The following is a 15,169-nucleotide window of genomic DNA, read 5'->3' as shown; positions in this document are numbered from 1 at the left end:
CTCTCTGATGCCATAACAATCAACTAGAACAATTGAACAAGGTGTGTTTAGGAGAGAAGGTTGATGCATAGCTATTTTCAGTGCCTCCATTTTTGTGTTAGAAACATCGCACAATTTAATTTTTCTGATTGTTGAAGGCTTTTTAAAAACGAAATACATTACACACACTTCAAAGTTCTTTTATAGAGTCTATCAAACAAAACAAGATTTGGTTCAGGGGTTTGTTTTATTAGCAACTGCTGCCAATTGATGGCTAATTTTTAATTTGTGTAGTAAAAATGCTGACCTTATGTGCTACGTGATAGTTTTCTGTTGTTCAATGGCGTCAATGTCAAGGTTACTGTCAAATAATGAGCTGTCAAAAGTGAAAGCATTTCTTTAAAAACCTCGTTGGTTGCACGATTTGCACAACATTATTTTGGTGTCATCTTCGTATCGATTCGTCAGCTGAGAGGGAGTGTGCCGCGTTGCAAAGGAGTCAAAATTTCAATTATTGAGCAGTGTTGCGAAAACACAAACGGCAAGAACAATTAAGTACGGGGCATTCACTGTTCTGGTGTTTTTACAATGACGAAAACACGCTTCAATACGTACGATGTGGTCTGCTCTGTTACGGAGTTGCAGAAGTGAGTATGGAAGTGTAGGCTGGCGGTGAAGAAGAGCAACATTTTGATTTTTTATCCCATGAACCCTTCTGATTGCAGGTTGATTGGCATGCGAGTCAATCAAATATATGACATCGATAACAAAACCTACCTTATCCGCTTGGCCCGCAATGAGGAGAAGGTGGTACTGCTGCTAGAGTCCGGTTTGCGCTTTCATACGACCAGCTTCGAGTGGCCCAAGAACATGGCTCCGTCCGGGTTTACGATGAAGCTGAGGAAACATTTAAAAAATAAACGGCTGGAAAGTCTTCAACAGCTGGGCGTGGATCGAATAGTCGATTTTCAGTTTGGCTCGGGAGAAGCGGCTTATCACATCGTTTTGGAGTTGTACGACAGGGGAAACATTCTGCTTACCGACTGTGACTTACGCATCCTCAACATCTTGCGACCGCACGTTGAGGGCGAAGAGTTGCGCTTTGCTGTCCGAGAAAAGTATCCGCGGGATCGAGCAAAGCAGGACAATGGGCCACCATCGATGGAGCAAATAAAGGATGCGATCCAAAAGGCCCATCCGGGAGATACGCTGCGTACTGCATTGAATCCGGTGCTCGAGTACGGCGCTTCGGTAATCGATCACGTTTTGCACAAGCACGGTCTGTTCGGTTCTAGGATTGGCGGAGAAATACCCAATGATCCGGCATTACCGAAGAAGGTTAAAAAGAAGCAGAAAAATTTGGCAAAAGAGTTTTCAAAAGTATTCGACATGGAGACGGACCTGGCGTCCTTGATGAGCGCCATCAATGACGCCGAAAGTATGCTACGGGCAGCTCAGAAGGAACCCTCGCCCGGATATATCATACAAAAGAAGGAGCTGAAACCGGCCAAGGAAGGCGAAAAGGAGGAATACTATTTTACCAACCTGGAATATCAGCCCTATCTGTACAATCAATACCAAGCAGAACCCTACAAGCAGTTTGATTCGTTTACGACGGCCGTGGATGAGTTTTATTCCTCGCTAGAAAGTCAAAAGATAGACCTTAAAGCTTTTGCACAGGAACGTGAAGCGCTTAAAAAGCTATCCAACGTTAAAACGGATCACGCGAAACGTATCGAGGAACTGACAAAGGTGCAGCTGGGAGACCGTAAGAAGGCGGAACTGATTACGCGCAATCAGGATTTGGTCGATAAGGCTTTGCTTGCTATCCAGAGTGCCCTGGCGTCACAAATGTCTTGGACGGATATACAGGATTTGGTGAAAGCTGCCCAGGCAAACAAAGATCCGGTTGCGTCATGCATAAGGCAGTTAAAATTGGAGATAAATCACATTTCGCTCTATCTGGCCGATCCTTACGCCTTTCTAGATGAGGGTAACAGCGATGAAGACGAGGAGGCGAGTGATCGTGAAGACGATGAGGAAAAGTTGGAACCGATGGTTGTGGATGTTGACCTGGCGTTGACGGCATTTGCAAACGCTCGACGTTACTACGATCAGCGTCGTTTTGCAGCAAGAAAAGAGCAGAAAACAATCGAATCCAGCTCGAAGGCGTTGAAAAATGCGGAACGAAAAACAATCCAAACACTGAAAGACGTACGAACGCAAACGACTATCTCGAAGGTGCGGAAGGTGTACTGGTTCGAAAAGTTCTACTGGTTCGTTAGCTCGGAAAACTATCTCGTCATCGGTGGACGGGATCAGCAGCAGAACGAACTGATTGTGAAGCGATACATGCGGCCGACCGACATCTACGTGCACGCAGAGATTCAAGGTGCTTCGAGCGTCATCATTAAAAATCCTGCCGGGGGCGAGATTCCTCCGAAGACGCTGCTTGAAGCAGGTACCATGGCCATTTCGTACAGTGTGGCCTGGGATGCCAAGGTTGTGACGAGCGCGTATTGGGTGCGCAGTGAGCAGGTCAGCAAGACTGCTCCAACGGGAGAGTATCTAACGACCGGTAGTTTCATGATACGAGGAAGGAAGAATTTTCTACCCCCTTGCCACCTGGTGCTGGGATTATCGTTCCTGTTTAAGCTCGAGGACAGTTCAGTAGAACGCCATCGGGGAGAACGGAGGGTGCGAACGTTCGAAGAGGAATCGGTTGCCAGCAAGGATGAGGTGAAGTCGGAAATATCTGACCAACCAGTCGATCAAGAAATTGAACTGGACGAAGAGTCGGACAATGATGGGGAGAAAGAGAAAGAAATGGAAAAATTGGACGACACTTCACTTCCGGAAACTGTGAAAAAGCTGTCCATCTGCGAAGAACCTTCTTCGGATGCTTCCGCCAGCCAGAGTGGGGCCGAAGAGGAGCCAGAAAAGGACAGCGGTGTGCCCCAGTTTCCAGACACTCACGTCAAGGTTGAACACGATACCGGCAAGGTATCTGTAAAGGCCGATCCAATTTTACAACGCCTAACGTCCGCGCCTGATGCGGATTCGGTAGTGTTTCTAGGCGATGAAAAGCCATATATCATTCAGCCGTCTGCGCCGCGCATTAAACAAATATCGAAAAGCAAGCAAAAGGCTAAGGACAAGGAACAGAAGGCAAAGCAAAAACAGGCTCCCGCGCCAAAAGAGGAGCCGCAGAAGGCGGGCCAACTGAAGCGCGGTCAGCGGGCAAAGATGCGCAAAATCAAAGAAAAGTATAAGGACCAGGACGATGACGACCGTAAGCTAATCATGGAGATCCTGAAATCGGCCGGCAATCGCAAGCCGGACGAGGAAACGAAGGAGGACGACGATGCTGCTGCTGATAAGGGGAAGGCTAGCTTTAGCAAACGGACCCCTCGTCTAAAGCCGGGTGAGTTTGAGGAACTAGGTGATGACACACCGGCCGCTGCCGATCTGGACATGCTGGATGGCCTCACCGGGCAACCGGTGGATGAAGATGAGCTGTTGTTTGCCATCCCAGTAGTTGCGCCCTATCAGTCGCTGCATAATTACAAGTACAAGGTTAAGCTGACACCCGGTACTGGCAAGCGTGGCAAGGCCAGCAAGATGGCGCTGCAAATTTTCCTGAAGGACAAACAGTGCAGCCCGCGGGAGAAGGACCTGCTGAAGGCGGTGAAGGATGAGGTGCTGGCACGTAACATACCCGGAAAGGTGAAGCTATCGGCACCGCAGATGCAGAAAGTGCGGAAGTGAAATGATAGTGCATTGATACTCTGTTGATACTGTTGATGCTTCGATTCCGTGTTATTTTTCCCTCAATAAAATATGATTAATCAAAATTATGCTCTTACTTTAATTTGTGTAATTTTAATCTTACACAATCTAATTTCACACAATTTTTCTATCCATTTAACTGACACACACAATTTGTTTGAAAAGTATAACAAGCAGCAATCAAAACTGTTATACTAGTCGTTTCGGCACGTTCTATGCTGTTGCTCTCACAAAACTGTTCATCGCTTACCTCTCTTTCTCTCGCTCTCTCTCTTGCTGTAAGGATATCATATCCTTCGCAACATGCACAACAACAGTTCCACCGCACGGAAAACGAAAACACGACACTTTATCCGCCTGCTGATAGAGCGTACGGTTTCGCACGGAGACAGAGCGAGTCTGCAAGTGGTTGAACGAACAGCCAGCAACCAAACCCTCTTGCGTGTGCGAGCGCAAGGAGATCCGTTCTGTGCGGTGCACGTAGTCCGTGTGTACAGTTTTAAAATAGGTGTAGAATCTTACGAAATAAACTGCTACTGTGGTAATTGTACCCAAAATCCACATGAGTACGGTTTAATCAAGTGAAGCGTTCTTTGTCTGCGCTTAAGCTGCGATGCTGGTGAATGACCCGTGAAGCGAAGGTTTTTCGTAGACGTTGTTAATGAATCTGTTGTTTCCGATGGGCGTTTCGGGCGAATGATGTTATAAAGTTGCTGAACACTGTCGTGTTGCTGGTGGATTGAGGCAAATCCCGTGTGGTAAATTAACCTGTTTCTTTTAATACTAACCTATCTAAGGAAGTTTTAAATTACCTTCCATGTGTGAAGTATCCTTTCTTTAGGGTGGGTACCTCAGCAAAATGTAGCGGTCATTTCAAGTGTGTTTGTTCTGTCTTTAGCGGTTCTTTAGCGCATAATTGGCTACCTAAATGTTTGTACTAAATGTATAACGTTGTTAAAGTGAAATCCACATTGCTCCAGCGTCCAGTGTCAAGCATTTCTATTACCATCCGTTGGGAAAATACCATGATGGTGGTGGCCCAGAAAATGTCAAAATTTTCATACATAAAATATCGATCGCGTACCGTTTGCATGTGTTGTTGAAGCCACGGATGTACTCGTCCTCGCCGCGTCCTGTCGTCGGGCCCCAAAGTACGGTGTCGGCTGCTCGCCTATCGACGCACACAGACATACACCAACAGCGAAACCCCATGCGCACATGCGGGGGGCGCACCGACAACAGAACACGCGGGCGCACAGCAGCAGCACACCAGCAAAGCACCCCCCTACCAACAAGCGGAGCAGTAGCGCGGGGTGGCCCCTCGCTGGCAAACAAAACGTCATCCGAAGGACGACAACTCAGCAGGACTGTGATGGCTGTATCGTGCATGCGTTGAACAATTCAACCAAGGTGGCCGAGAGAAATATGGCTAGTGCTGGAGATTGTTTTCCTTCCTTATTTTCTTCTCGTCAATAACAAAACAAAAAAAACATACTTTCCTGCGTGTCTGACGTTTCAAATATCCTTGAAAAAGCAGTGTTTGTGTGGAGCACTACGACAGTGTTGGTGTTTTGAAAACTCTTTCGACGCGTCGAAACAATAGGACCAGTTCTTCATTCGCATCGCAATGGCAATGGACCCATTAACTGGTTTAGGATTGGATATATATACTGTGCCGTCGTAACCACCACCAGCCTCACATCGACTCTCATCGACTACCACACATGGATGAGGAAAGGAAGATAATAAAACCAAACAGTGAAATAAAACACACCCGTGCAAATCACTGTATGTGTGCTAAACAAACCAACAAACGCTAGATGGGCTCTCTCTGCAATAGAGTCGACCGTTATCTCGCATTTCCGCCTCACATCAGCTCGAGTGACAGTTCTAGTAGCAGGCAACGTTTAGCCGAAATAGTAATCTCGGGAACAGGTGGAAACGGAAATGAAAGCAGAGTATAAATCTTCGAAAGATTGTGTTGTTTAACGTGAAACAAAGGTACACAGGTTTTTTAAAAGATCAACGAAGAGGAAGTTACAGTAACTTGAGAGTGCGAGAGACGGGGATAAGGATAAAAAAAAGTGTGGCATGGCGTCTCCCCACTGTGGAGCAGTAGTTTGGGTTCGACAAATGGCATCCTCCGAATGCTTTGTTGATTTTCTCACGTTTGTACTGTGCAAGAAAATTGACTGCTGAATATTTCATATGCTGCGGCTCCACCATCAGCGTGCGAGCGGGTTCGTTTGTTAGTACCCTCAAAAGTGTTAAACTGTGATCGGGTTTTGACCGCTACATTGTACCAGAAGGATAAACTGGAAAGTGGCCACGAAACGGGAACGAATATTCCCTATCCACCGACTATTTGTATGCTTGGTGATTGGTAAACCAACGTTTGACGTTCCGTTTACGAACGCCTTCGCCTGCTGGTTGATGGAGGCGCCTGGTCGTAAATAAACGAGCATCGTCGCAGCGGTGTTGCTATCGCTGGCAATCGAATTTGAAACAGTGTTTATTAACAATTTAAGCTACGCCTGCCGTGAATCGATCGATCACGGTCAGTTTGATTCGAGCGTGGGATGTCTCCTCTGTTTTGGCGTGTAAAATGGATCTGTTGAGTGCTGCTGGCGAAATGCGACGTTGTTTGAGTGTTTGCTTAACTCTTTTTGTAGTGCTTGCGATTTGATTGTATATTAATGCTTCCTACTTTCCAGACCTTCGCCCATCGGGATTGTTTTCTATCGCCTTGTGAGTGAAACTAGCCTTCCACACGTCCAATGTTGTCTGTAATCCATAGTGAAAATGTGTGAACGTCGGTCGGAAAATGCGGTGCTTAATCGGTGAAATGCTCCGAACGCGACCAATGAGTGTACAGGTTTTTGGGCAGATTGGCGTTGAATGTGCCGCAGCATCGTGTGCATAAATGATAAATGATGAGTGCGGGGGATGAGTTTAAAATTCATCGTTCATTTGTCGCACCACTGGCTCATTAGTTTGCGTTCCCTGAAACTCTGTCCCTTGCCGCCTTATCGTAGTGCCAATGCCGGTTGGAAATGTTTCATACTACAGCAGACGAAAGTATTCCCCTCAGGCTCCACCGGATCACCAGTAAGTATGATCTCGAACTGATTCACTGTAATTTGAGGGATTGTGTTTGATCCATAAATGCCCGTCATTTAATTTAATGTTATAGCATGATCTTTTGTATTAATATTTTTCTTATTGCTCAAGAACGAATGAACTTTTTAAACACGAAAATATTGAACGGTCATGTTAGAAATATATTTCAAAACGCTAGGGAACTGGTTGGCTATTTATTTTCATTTAAGGGATATTAATTGCGATATAGATTTCTGTTCCGATTGGGACGTTCCCCGGGGAATTCGGGGAGCTTTCGATGCCCTCTATACCGTACGGCCACAAATCACCCGCAACCGTCATAATTTATTTATTCAGGGGTTTATTTCGGCCCGCGCCAGTTCTAACGGGATTTGAAATTCAAATTATTCTGCCCAACCAAACCATGATTGATGAATGAATGTAGTAAGTCGCCTTGGCACGTTTGTCTTCGAAGTGATCAGCGAAATGGCTTCGTTGGTGCGTCGTTTGCAACCGAACTTGCGTTCCGAACCGAACCGGATGGCGTTGTGATTTATGTATCCGTATCGTCCAGTCCGTACTAAAAGTGTGTTTATGGCAATTATTATGAACCATGCGCATCATCGTCAAAGCCATTGCCTACGCCACGGCAGCCGAGCAGCGTTAGTATCGCATTTTTTGAATTGTGATTTCCACTCCAATATGTATGCTTTTCCTCTTTTTTTTTTTTTGTTGTGCCCTCGTTACTGAAATGGTTTTCACTCGGTCAGCTCGATGGCTGTTAACTGGGAAGTGTTTTATGTTTTGCCCATTACTCAGTGCTCTGCTGTTGCTGGCGTGGAACAAGAAGTATTTTATCTTTACGGCAGCCCCCGTGGTCCAGTTTTCCCCGGCCTTGCCCGCCTACGTTCGGAATGTTTCTTCGCCTCGGTTTGGCTGTTTTGTTTGCTAGTGACAGTAGTAAATTTTAATCTCACTGAGACACATACGGCCCCATTATAATGAATTGCCATCCGGCAGCGCGCGCTGACTGAAGTCACGGTATAATATTTTATGTGGAAACTTTATAGAGTTGAATTAAAATTTCCATTATACCTTACACAATTTCTTTCTTTGTTTGTCATTTGCCAACATTCGTCGGGGCGTTCGTTGGAGCAGTGTTTTGCTGCATGCAAATGACGGACGTGATCCATCATGCTGGAAAATGTATAAATCGGTGTCCAAAAACCACGAACCGTGTGCAGGTTTTTTGAAAATAAATAAGTTTCTCGTCCATCAAGTCACCATTTGCACATCGGACAGGGGCGGCATGGAAACGGTATAAAAAAAAAAAATAAAGTGGGGAATGCATTATCCCTTCCATCGGGTGGGTTGTTTGTTGTTTTTCACCGAATCAACCGAATGGTTGTTTTCTGCAGTTTTCTCGCTAGCTCTTGAGCAATACAGTAGCAACCAAAAAAAAACTCTGCATGTGTCGTATCCGCAAGGCTGTCGGTGTTTTGTTTTGCTAAGTTTGTTTGCCTTTTTTTGTGGCGGCGGCAGAGCTCGACGTTCGCTGCTGGCTGATCCGTGGCACGGGCGGGAGCGGACAGGAATTAGTGGCTCCTCGTGTGCCTCGTGCTCAGCTCAAGACGGTGCGCGATGCTGGCCATTACGGGTGCGCTGGTGTAGCGAATGACGGAAGCACTGCCAAACCCATGATTAACGAGCCGGGCAGCCACGAAAGCAATAGCGCTAAGTGCCACACGATGACGAACCGAAATCCGGGCTCGAATGCTCCGTTAGTCTGCAAATGGCGTGATTAGTTCAGCAGTGCAAGCCAACGCTCCGCTTCAGGAGCCCTCTGTCGACGCTACGATAGCTGACTTTCGGATTTGGCAACCATAAGAACTGGAGAGGACAAAAACAAAAAAATGGAAACCAGTCACTCTGGGCGAAGGCACGGCGAAGTGGGTGGTGGAATTTCATTTGCATGGAATGTATTTATGTAAATATCTGTAAACAACGCATTCCTTCCATTCCCGTGCCAGAAATGTGCGCCTCTGGCAACGCCACTTTGGATCTGGTGCGCCGAGACGCTATGAAGGAGCGTTTGTTTCCACCGATGTGTGTGTGTGTGTGAAGCTTGAAGTGATTAAAGTAATGTTTTATCTTAGCCGAGTGTCTGTAAAAGTTAGGCAATATCTTCAAAATGTTTAAAAAATACATGTTTTGATGAAGAAACACCAGCTGTTTAGTAAACGTCATGTAGCAAAAAAAATAAAGGGACCAGCAACTGCCCGTTGGATGCACAAGACATGTCGAAGAATATAAATATTTTAGGTTGATATATTCTCAATGGATTTTTCTCCAGCAAATTACCAAAGTTGGAAGTTGACATCGTTTCGCTTTTATTTTTATTTCGATGTTGTTTTTCGTTGTAATCTGCCGACGAAATTTCTTTGACCCATTTTCACATTTCCCATGCGAGGCTGGGGCCGAAACCCTGTTGTCCTTCGTAATCCGAGGCGTATGCTAGCATATTAACTTTTGGATACAGTCCTGCCGTACTCCTTCCTACCGCAACGGGACGCAGCGCTTGCGTTGCGGGGCGGGCCACTTGCCGAGGGTAAGTATGTGTTTGATTTATGCTGAGCTGCCTCTGAGAGCATCATCCTGGTGGTGTTAGGATATTTATGCAAAGCGCACCGGCTGATGGCGATAGGAAGAGCGAAGAGTGCCCGGGACGGATTGGAGCGGAAGAGGGAGGCTTGGCCGGCAGGCTGCCACTTCCTTTTGGAAAAATCAGCATCAAGTTCCGAGCTTCCCAGTGCCGCAACAACGGCATCCGATTGGACGAAAATAGAGGGTGAACGGGTGCGAGGTGTTGGCAAGAGGAAATCTGCGCGAGAGAGTGAGACACCGGAGTTTATTATGCATGAAACTGTCCCGGGGACTCTCGTAAACATGCTGAAAACTAGTGCTGATTCAGTTGTGCCATAATTTATGCTCAATCTTCTCCCACCCCCGCCCGTTTGTACCCCCGTGCCAGGAAAAGAGTCACGGTGGTTTTATCTTAAAACGGGGTGGGGGAAGTTTTTCTACTCCTTCTTATGATTGTGTGTCCCAGAGGTTCCAAGCTTCTCTGCGGCCCCGTGCAACCGGAGAACTTCGGACAACTCTTGTAACGAGCAGATCCGGAACGCTGCTGATGACGTTGCACCAGAATGCTCCGACTCCCCTATCGGTGAGTCATTGTGCCATTTAGCAGGCAAATGGTGGAAAATGTGTTTTAAGGATAGACTCCTGGCAAAGCACACAAAACGTGGGAGGGTGGTGAACCGCGGGCATCGATGTAGCTCTTGGAATACCTTTGTCCCTTTGATGTACCGTGGTTCGTGCTTTGAAGTACGTAATGAAACGTTGGGCACAAATAAACTGCTCCAACGGGGTCATGACCCCTCAAGACGAACGTTACTGGGGTGCTGAAGGGGAGGAGGTTTAAACAGTTTATTTTGCATTGTGCTATCATTCAATTGTTGAATACTACTTTGGAATAATACACTGGTATATTTTGCTCGTTATGGTTTCGATCGGCACAGAACTGTGGTCGAAAATTTCCATGAACTTTGCACGATTTTCAAAAAGCTTCTAATTGAAAAACGTTTTAAATTCCGTGCGTATCAAAAAGCCTTTTATCAGGTCCTCCCATTCATTTCCTTTCATTCGAACTAATTTTGTGGTTAGAACTTCAACAAGTAGAATCAAATCGGCATTTGTGTCTGTACAAAATGTTAAAAATGTGACAACTTGTTTTGATCACAATGCTAGGTGGGTTAACTATTGTTAAAGTTATAAAATCTTATTATCGCGTTGAGTTATGTAACTCTTTTTGATGTGTCGTTCTGTGTTACCACACATAGTTTATTGTGTTGTGCTTTTGTGGTAGCACTGTCTTATACATATTTTTTGGTCCTGCGCGATGCTGAACATACTCATACTTCATACCCAGTGTATTCAATTTCACTCGAAATTATTTATTTATTTATTGTGGTATTACGGACGTTACCGTGTTGTTGACTCACTCGAAATTATGTTTGATGAATAATATTTTCACATTTTTACTAGTTGTTCAATCATTGTTGCTACATCGCCGGCTTTTGAAAATACTCGTTCGCATGGCACTGATGATGCCAATATACAAGGCGTGCCTTTAATTGATATTTGGTACAGGATTGGAAAATGATTTTTCCAATTTATTAAGAGTTATACTCTTTTTTTGTTATGACGATATGACTTTTTATTGTGTTTTCAAAGTGCGTGTGTGGTTCCACTCTTAGTGGTGCTGTGTGTGTGTTACCTATCTACCACCTTCCTAGTGCAATGCGAATCACAATAAAAGTCATATTGTGTCGTTTATATTAAATGGTATAATTCATAAAACTATGTATATTCCGTATCTTTAGTAACGGAACGATTTTTAGTTAAATATAAATACAATTTGTTGCTTTCATAGAAAAACTGTTTGAATTAAAATTAGATTCTGGTAATTTTAGATTACATCAATTGTTTAAGCAGAATATGTTGCTTTACTTTTTTAAATTTTATAGAGCTTTGTGTTCATTGACCTAACTAGTTTTTTGTAAAAATTAAAGTTATGTTTAGGTGAGATGAGGTAAACTACAACGTGAACCATGTAAAGCATTTACCGCGTATGCTTTACAACTTTTTCTTCTTATTCAGTTTAAACATTATGTTGGGACTTTACAAATTAATTTGAGGGATTCAAACAATATAGATGTGTAATTTTTATCAACTTTACTTTTGTTCGTTGTACGCCACCGTATGAGCTAAAAGATTTCTGGCTAAGAAACGTACTCTAACGACTCTTTGACGTGTCTTCCCGGCTAGGTCACGAATATTCTACGAAGATTACACGCGCCCGGAAGGTGGCAGTGAGCGGAGCCGGTCAAATGGAAGTGTGTCATCGTCGGCAGCCAGCCACCAGTCGTCGTCCTCGTGCGTCAGTGTGAACAGTGCCACCTCGTCCACCTCGGTCTCGTCGGCTTCCGCGGCTGCCGACGCAGTGAACGCGAATGTGCTGAGTGTCGTCGGCGGGCGTCCCAGTGCCGGCGGGTGGGTGCTCGAGAGGGAACCGAATCCCGTGGCGGGTTGCATCGATAGTGCGTCCGTGCCGAGTCCTGGGCCAGCAACCGATTGCTGTGTGCGTGCGAGTCCACTCGGCGGTGCCAGTGCAAGTGCGGTGTCCGTGACTTCCCAACAGGTGTCGAGTGTTCAGGCAAGTGTCGGTGGGTTCGGTACGAAAGGTGGGAGTAGTAGTTGCGGGGGCGGTAGTGTAGGTAGTGCTAATATTGGCGTCACAGGGCTGCAGCGTCGGGTTCAGGAAGTCCAACCGTGTGCTGCTGACGGTGGCGGAGGGATCGACGATCAAGCGAATGGACCTCTGCTGCTGTGCCCGCCGGTTGTGGCCAGCAGTGCAGCCCGGACCCAAACCCGCCAGTCGTCACCATCGACGGCGTCCGGTGTGCCCTTCACCGTAGCATCGACCGTCGGTTCGGGACCCGGCCAGATATCCTCCACGCTCGCTCCGGCTGGCAGTAACAACAATGAGGAGCTTGGACTACCTCTTTCGCCAGGTATGGATTGTCGGATTACTTGCTCCCTACCGCTTCCTTATCTTGAACTTTCTAATCTTTATCTATATACGTCTACGTATACCTATACGCATAATCAACACATTGTAAGTAATAGTAGCCAGCGATAAGCAAGCATGTCGCCAGGTGGCCAAATTTTCTGTTAATAGAATAGTTCAACTCTTTCCGTCCGATTCCTAATCTAAAATCAAACTTTAGATCTGCTTAAATCAGGATCAGACCACGCTTGTGTTCTGTTTAGACCTGCTTGCGAAGATCCTGATTGAAGCAGCAAGTTCTTGGGTAACTACTAGAAAAAAGAGTTCATTGATGTTTCGGCGTATCCGAGTTCAAAGCTGATTTCGTTCGCCCACTTTCAGTCGATAGGATTTCGGAAACCCTCTTTACACTAAATTATCGTAGGCGTCTTTATCAGCAGTACTAGGTAAGTGCTCGGAAATGGACGTAACACCATTTACCATCCGCTACTGTGTAGGACGGGTTTTCTTTCGCTGTAACCTGTTTAACTACGATTAGTATAAGGAGATAATTCTACTGATTCACCGGCGTGCCTTTTTAAAGGGCATGGGTGGTGTTCGTGCTGAAATTGTTGAAAAGTGTGCACGTATCGGTCTGGCACGTACAAATATCTTCCCTTGCTAATCATACCCTACAAGTTTGACTAGAGCAGTGATGTCAAACTCGTTTGACCTCGCGGGCCGCATTTTCACTCGAAATAGGTTCGCAGGCCAAAACGTACAATTGATTGGATTGATGAAAATATGTTCTTATCAGTGTAGTTTTATCTTAACAGTCAATTATGTTTTACATTATATAACTTCTTTAAAAATTTACAATTTCGAGTAAAATAGAAGGTTTCTTGATCAATCGTTTGCCAAATTTTAACGAATTCAAATCAAGTTTATATCAATTTATGTTGCAGTTCAACACTATGGTGCATTTTGGTAAAGATTTTACAACTATTTTACTTTAGTACGATTTACTGCTCCACATCGGTTATTTTATTTTGAATGCTCTTGTGGTTCATAACGTTTATTTTCTATGAACAATATTTATTAGATTGTCTCGATCACTTACTTATTGTCTAAACAGACATTCGTTTAGTTCTCTTGCAATTCGCAGTTCATGAAACCATTCAAAAAAAAAAAAAATGTTGCTATTGAAATGAAAGCTTCTTGGATTACTCTAGGATCGAAACTTTCGATGTATTGTTTCAAAGGGGGTCGCGGGCCGCATTAAGTGTTCTTGCGGGCCGCATGTTTGACATCCCTGAACTAGAGCTTAAAGGGCACCAGGTTAACATTATTTAGATAATGTTGTTGTACATTACACATATTCGCTATGTTCGCGAAATGTTTGTATCTAATCAGAAAAATATGCTTAGCAGTGTCTGCAAGGTACTCCAACAGTAAGTGGCAATTTTCAAAGTTAATTTTTTTATAAATACTATATTGAACCTCATGTTTTTGGGTTTCATTCAAATTGCTATTTTTCCTCAAAATGCAAATTTGATGATAATTCGCGAAAATTTTACAATTACTATTTAGGATTAAACGTTTGTAATGCAATTACTTGATTTGACGTTGATTTAACTGAGTTTTAAGTACAGTGAGTAGCATAGCAGCAAGTATTAGATGTTTTAAACCGGTTTATGTGTCTGTGTTGTCACTCTACAATTCCCGATTGGGTACCTATTGGAGCAAATATTCAGGGCTCAGTCATGTGATAAATAATTATGCAAGCAATCAGAACGTTTCGGAGTTGTTGTAAAACATTCCTCCTGGGTGTCAATTACTGTTAAGCACAAGGCGCGATAAACTTTCGCAATGTTGGTGTCATAGATTAGTTGAATGTTTTTAAACAACCAGACGTGGTCGTGCATTTTAGTCAAGTATTAATAAATGACGTTGAGTAACACATTCCGAGAAGAGTGATGCCCTGCTCAAAGGTATGCTTTACGTCAGGATTCTCGGTTAGGTGCGTTTCGTAATCAGTTTCTCCAGTAATACTTTCCGTAGGGTGGTGTTGTTTGAACTTCGACAAAATTAGATCATCAAGCAACGATTCATCGTTGAGCTCGGCAGCGTGGAGGGTAACTAACGCAAGCACACTAATGGTAACTTTCTTTTAAATGGTTTCCTCAAGCCGACGGCAGCGGTGGCACGAGGGAAATTTACGAGTTCACTGAATGGGTGCCAACGGTGTCCGTGGGACGTGTCGGATAAGTGCGGGCTCAACAGCACCGACGGGACCGACGACAGCTCAATGCTCGATCGGAAAATTATCCCCCACGTGCACCATGGGCCTGCGGTTTCAGCGGAACGCGGGATGAGCGACGGCGGATGGTGGTGGTGATGGAGATTGGAAATTCATTTCCTAAATTGAGGCCACGGCAAACGCCGGCCACGAAACTGCTGACGTATGGATGGGATGTGACTTGCATTCGCAAGTTCGCGCAGTTTGCTGGTCGCGATTCGGTGCCCCGTACCGACATATCCTCGGTTTTTTGCCTTTCCTATCGCCTGTGTGACCTTACTTAAAGCGAACCGTTTTCTTTCTGTTGGCACAGCATAATGTCACACACCGCTGAAGCCATGGCAATCGGTACGTCAGGAGCTGGCGTTCAAGCGGCAGGACACTAGTGGTCG

The 15,169-nt window shown here is 45.0% G+C and overlaps 2 protein-coding genes across 3 annotated transcripts; both read left to right on the top strand.

Annotated features, from left to right (window-relative positions):
• Window positions 1-515: 515 nt before the first annotated feature.
• LOC131290004 (ribosome quality control complex subunit NEMF homolog) lies at window positions 516-3,827 on the top strand. Of its 2 annotated transcripts, XM_058319381.1 has the most exons (3): window positions 516-626; window positions 705-2,774; window positions 2,898-3,827. In XM_058319381.1, the coding sequence occupies exons 1-3, from the start codon at window positions 568-570 to the stop codon at window positions 3,745-3,747; spliced, it is 2,979 nt and encodes a 992-aa protein (XP_058175364.1). In that variant the 5' UTR covers window positions 516-567; the 3' UTR covers window positions 3,748-3,827. The 2 variants fall into 2 exon arrangements, with proteins under 2 accessions (XP_058175364.1, XP_058175363.1); XM_058319380.1 differs by having other exon boundaries at window positions 705-3,827.
• A 7,689-nt stretch (window positions 3,828-11,516) lies between these two features.
• On the top strand, window positions 11,517-14,746 carry LOC131284979 (putative lysozyme-like protein). Its single transcript, XM_058313837.1, has 3 exons — window positions 11,517-11,521; window positions 11,758-12,503; window positions 14,667-14,746. Exons 1-3 carry the CDS (start codon window positions 11,517-11,519, stop codon window positions 14,744-14,746), a joined length of 831 nt encoding a protein of 276 aa, XP_058169820.1.
• The last annotated feature ends 423 nt before the right edge of the window (window positions 14,747-15,169 follow it).

This window comes from Anopheles ziemanni, chromosome 3 (assembly GCF_943734765.1).
Source record: "Anopheles ziemanni chromosome 3, idAnoZiCoDA_A2_x.2, whole genome shotgun sequence".
Lineage (NCBI taxonomy): Eukaryota > Metazoa > Arthropoda > Insecta > Diptera > Culicidae > Anopheles > Anopheles ziemanni.
Note: the sequence above shows the minus strand (reverse complement) of the source record. Positions and strands in the feature narration are given on the sequence as shown.

What these genes read in the sequence shown, in the direction of transcription:
- LOC131290004 (XM_058319380.1), top strand. Translation starts at nt 568, where the DNA reads ATGACGAAAACACGCTTCAATACGTACGATGTGGTCTGCTCTGTTACG. An exon ending in TCTGTTACGGAGTTGCAGAA is followed by an intron (nt 627 to 704) that starts GTGAGTATGGAA and finishes TTCTGATTGCAG; the next exon opens with GTTGATTGGCATGCGAGTCA.
- LOC131284979 (XM_058313837.1), top strand. An exon ending in TGGACTACCTCTTTCGCCAG is followed by an intron (nt 12,504 to 14,666) that starts GTATGGATTGTC and finishes GGTTTCCTCAAG; the next exon opens with CCGACGGCAGCGGTGGCACG.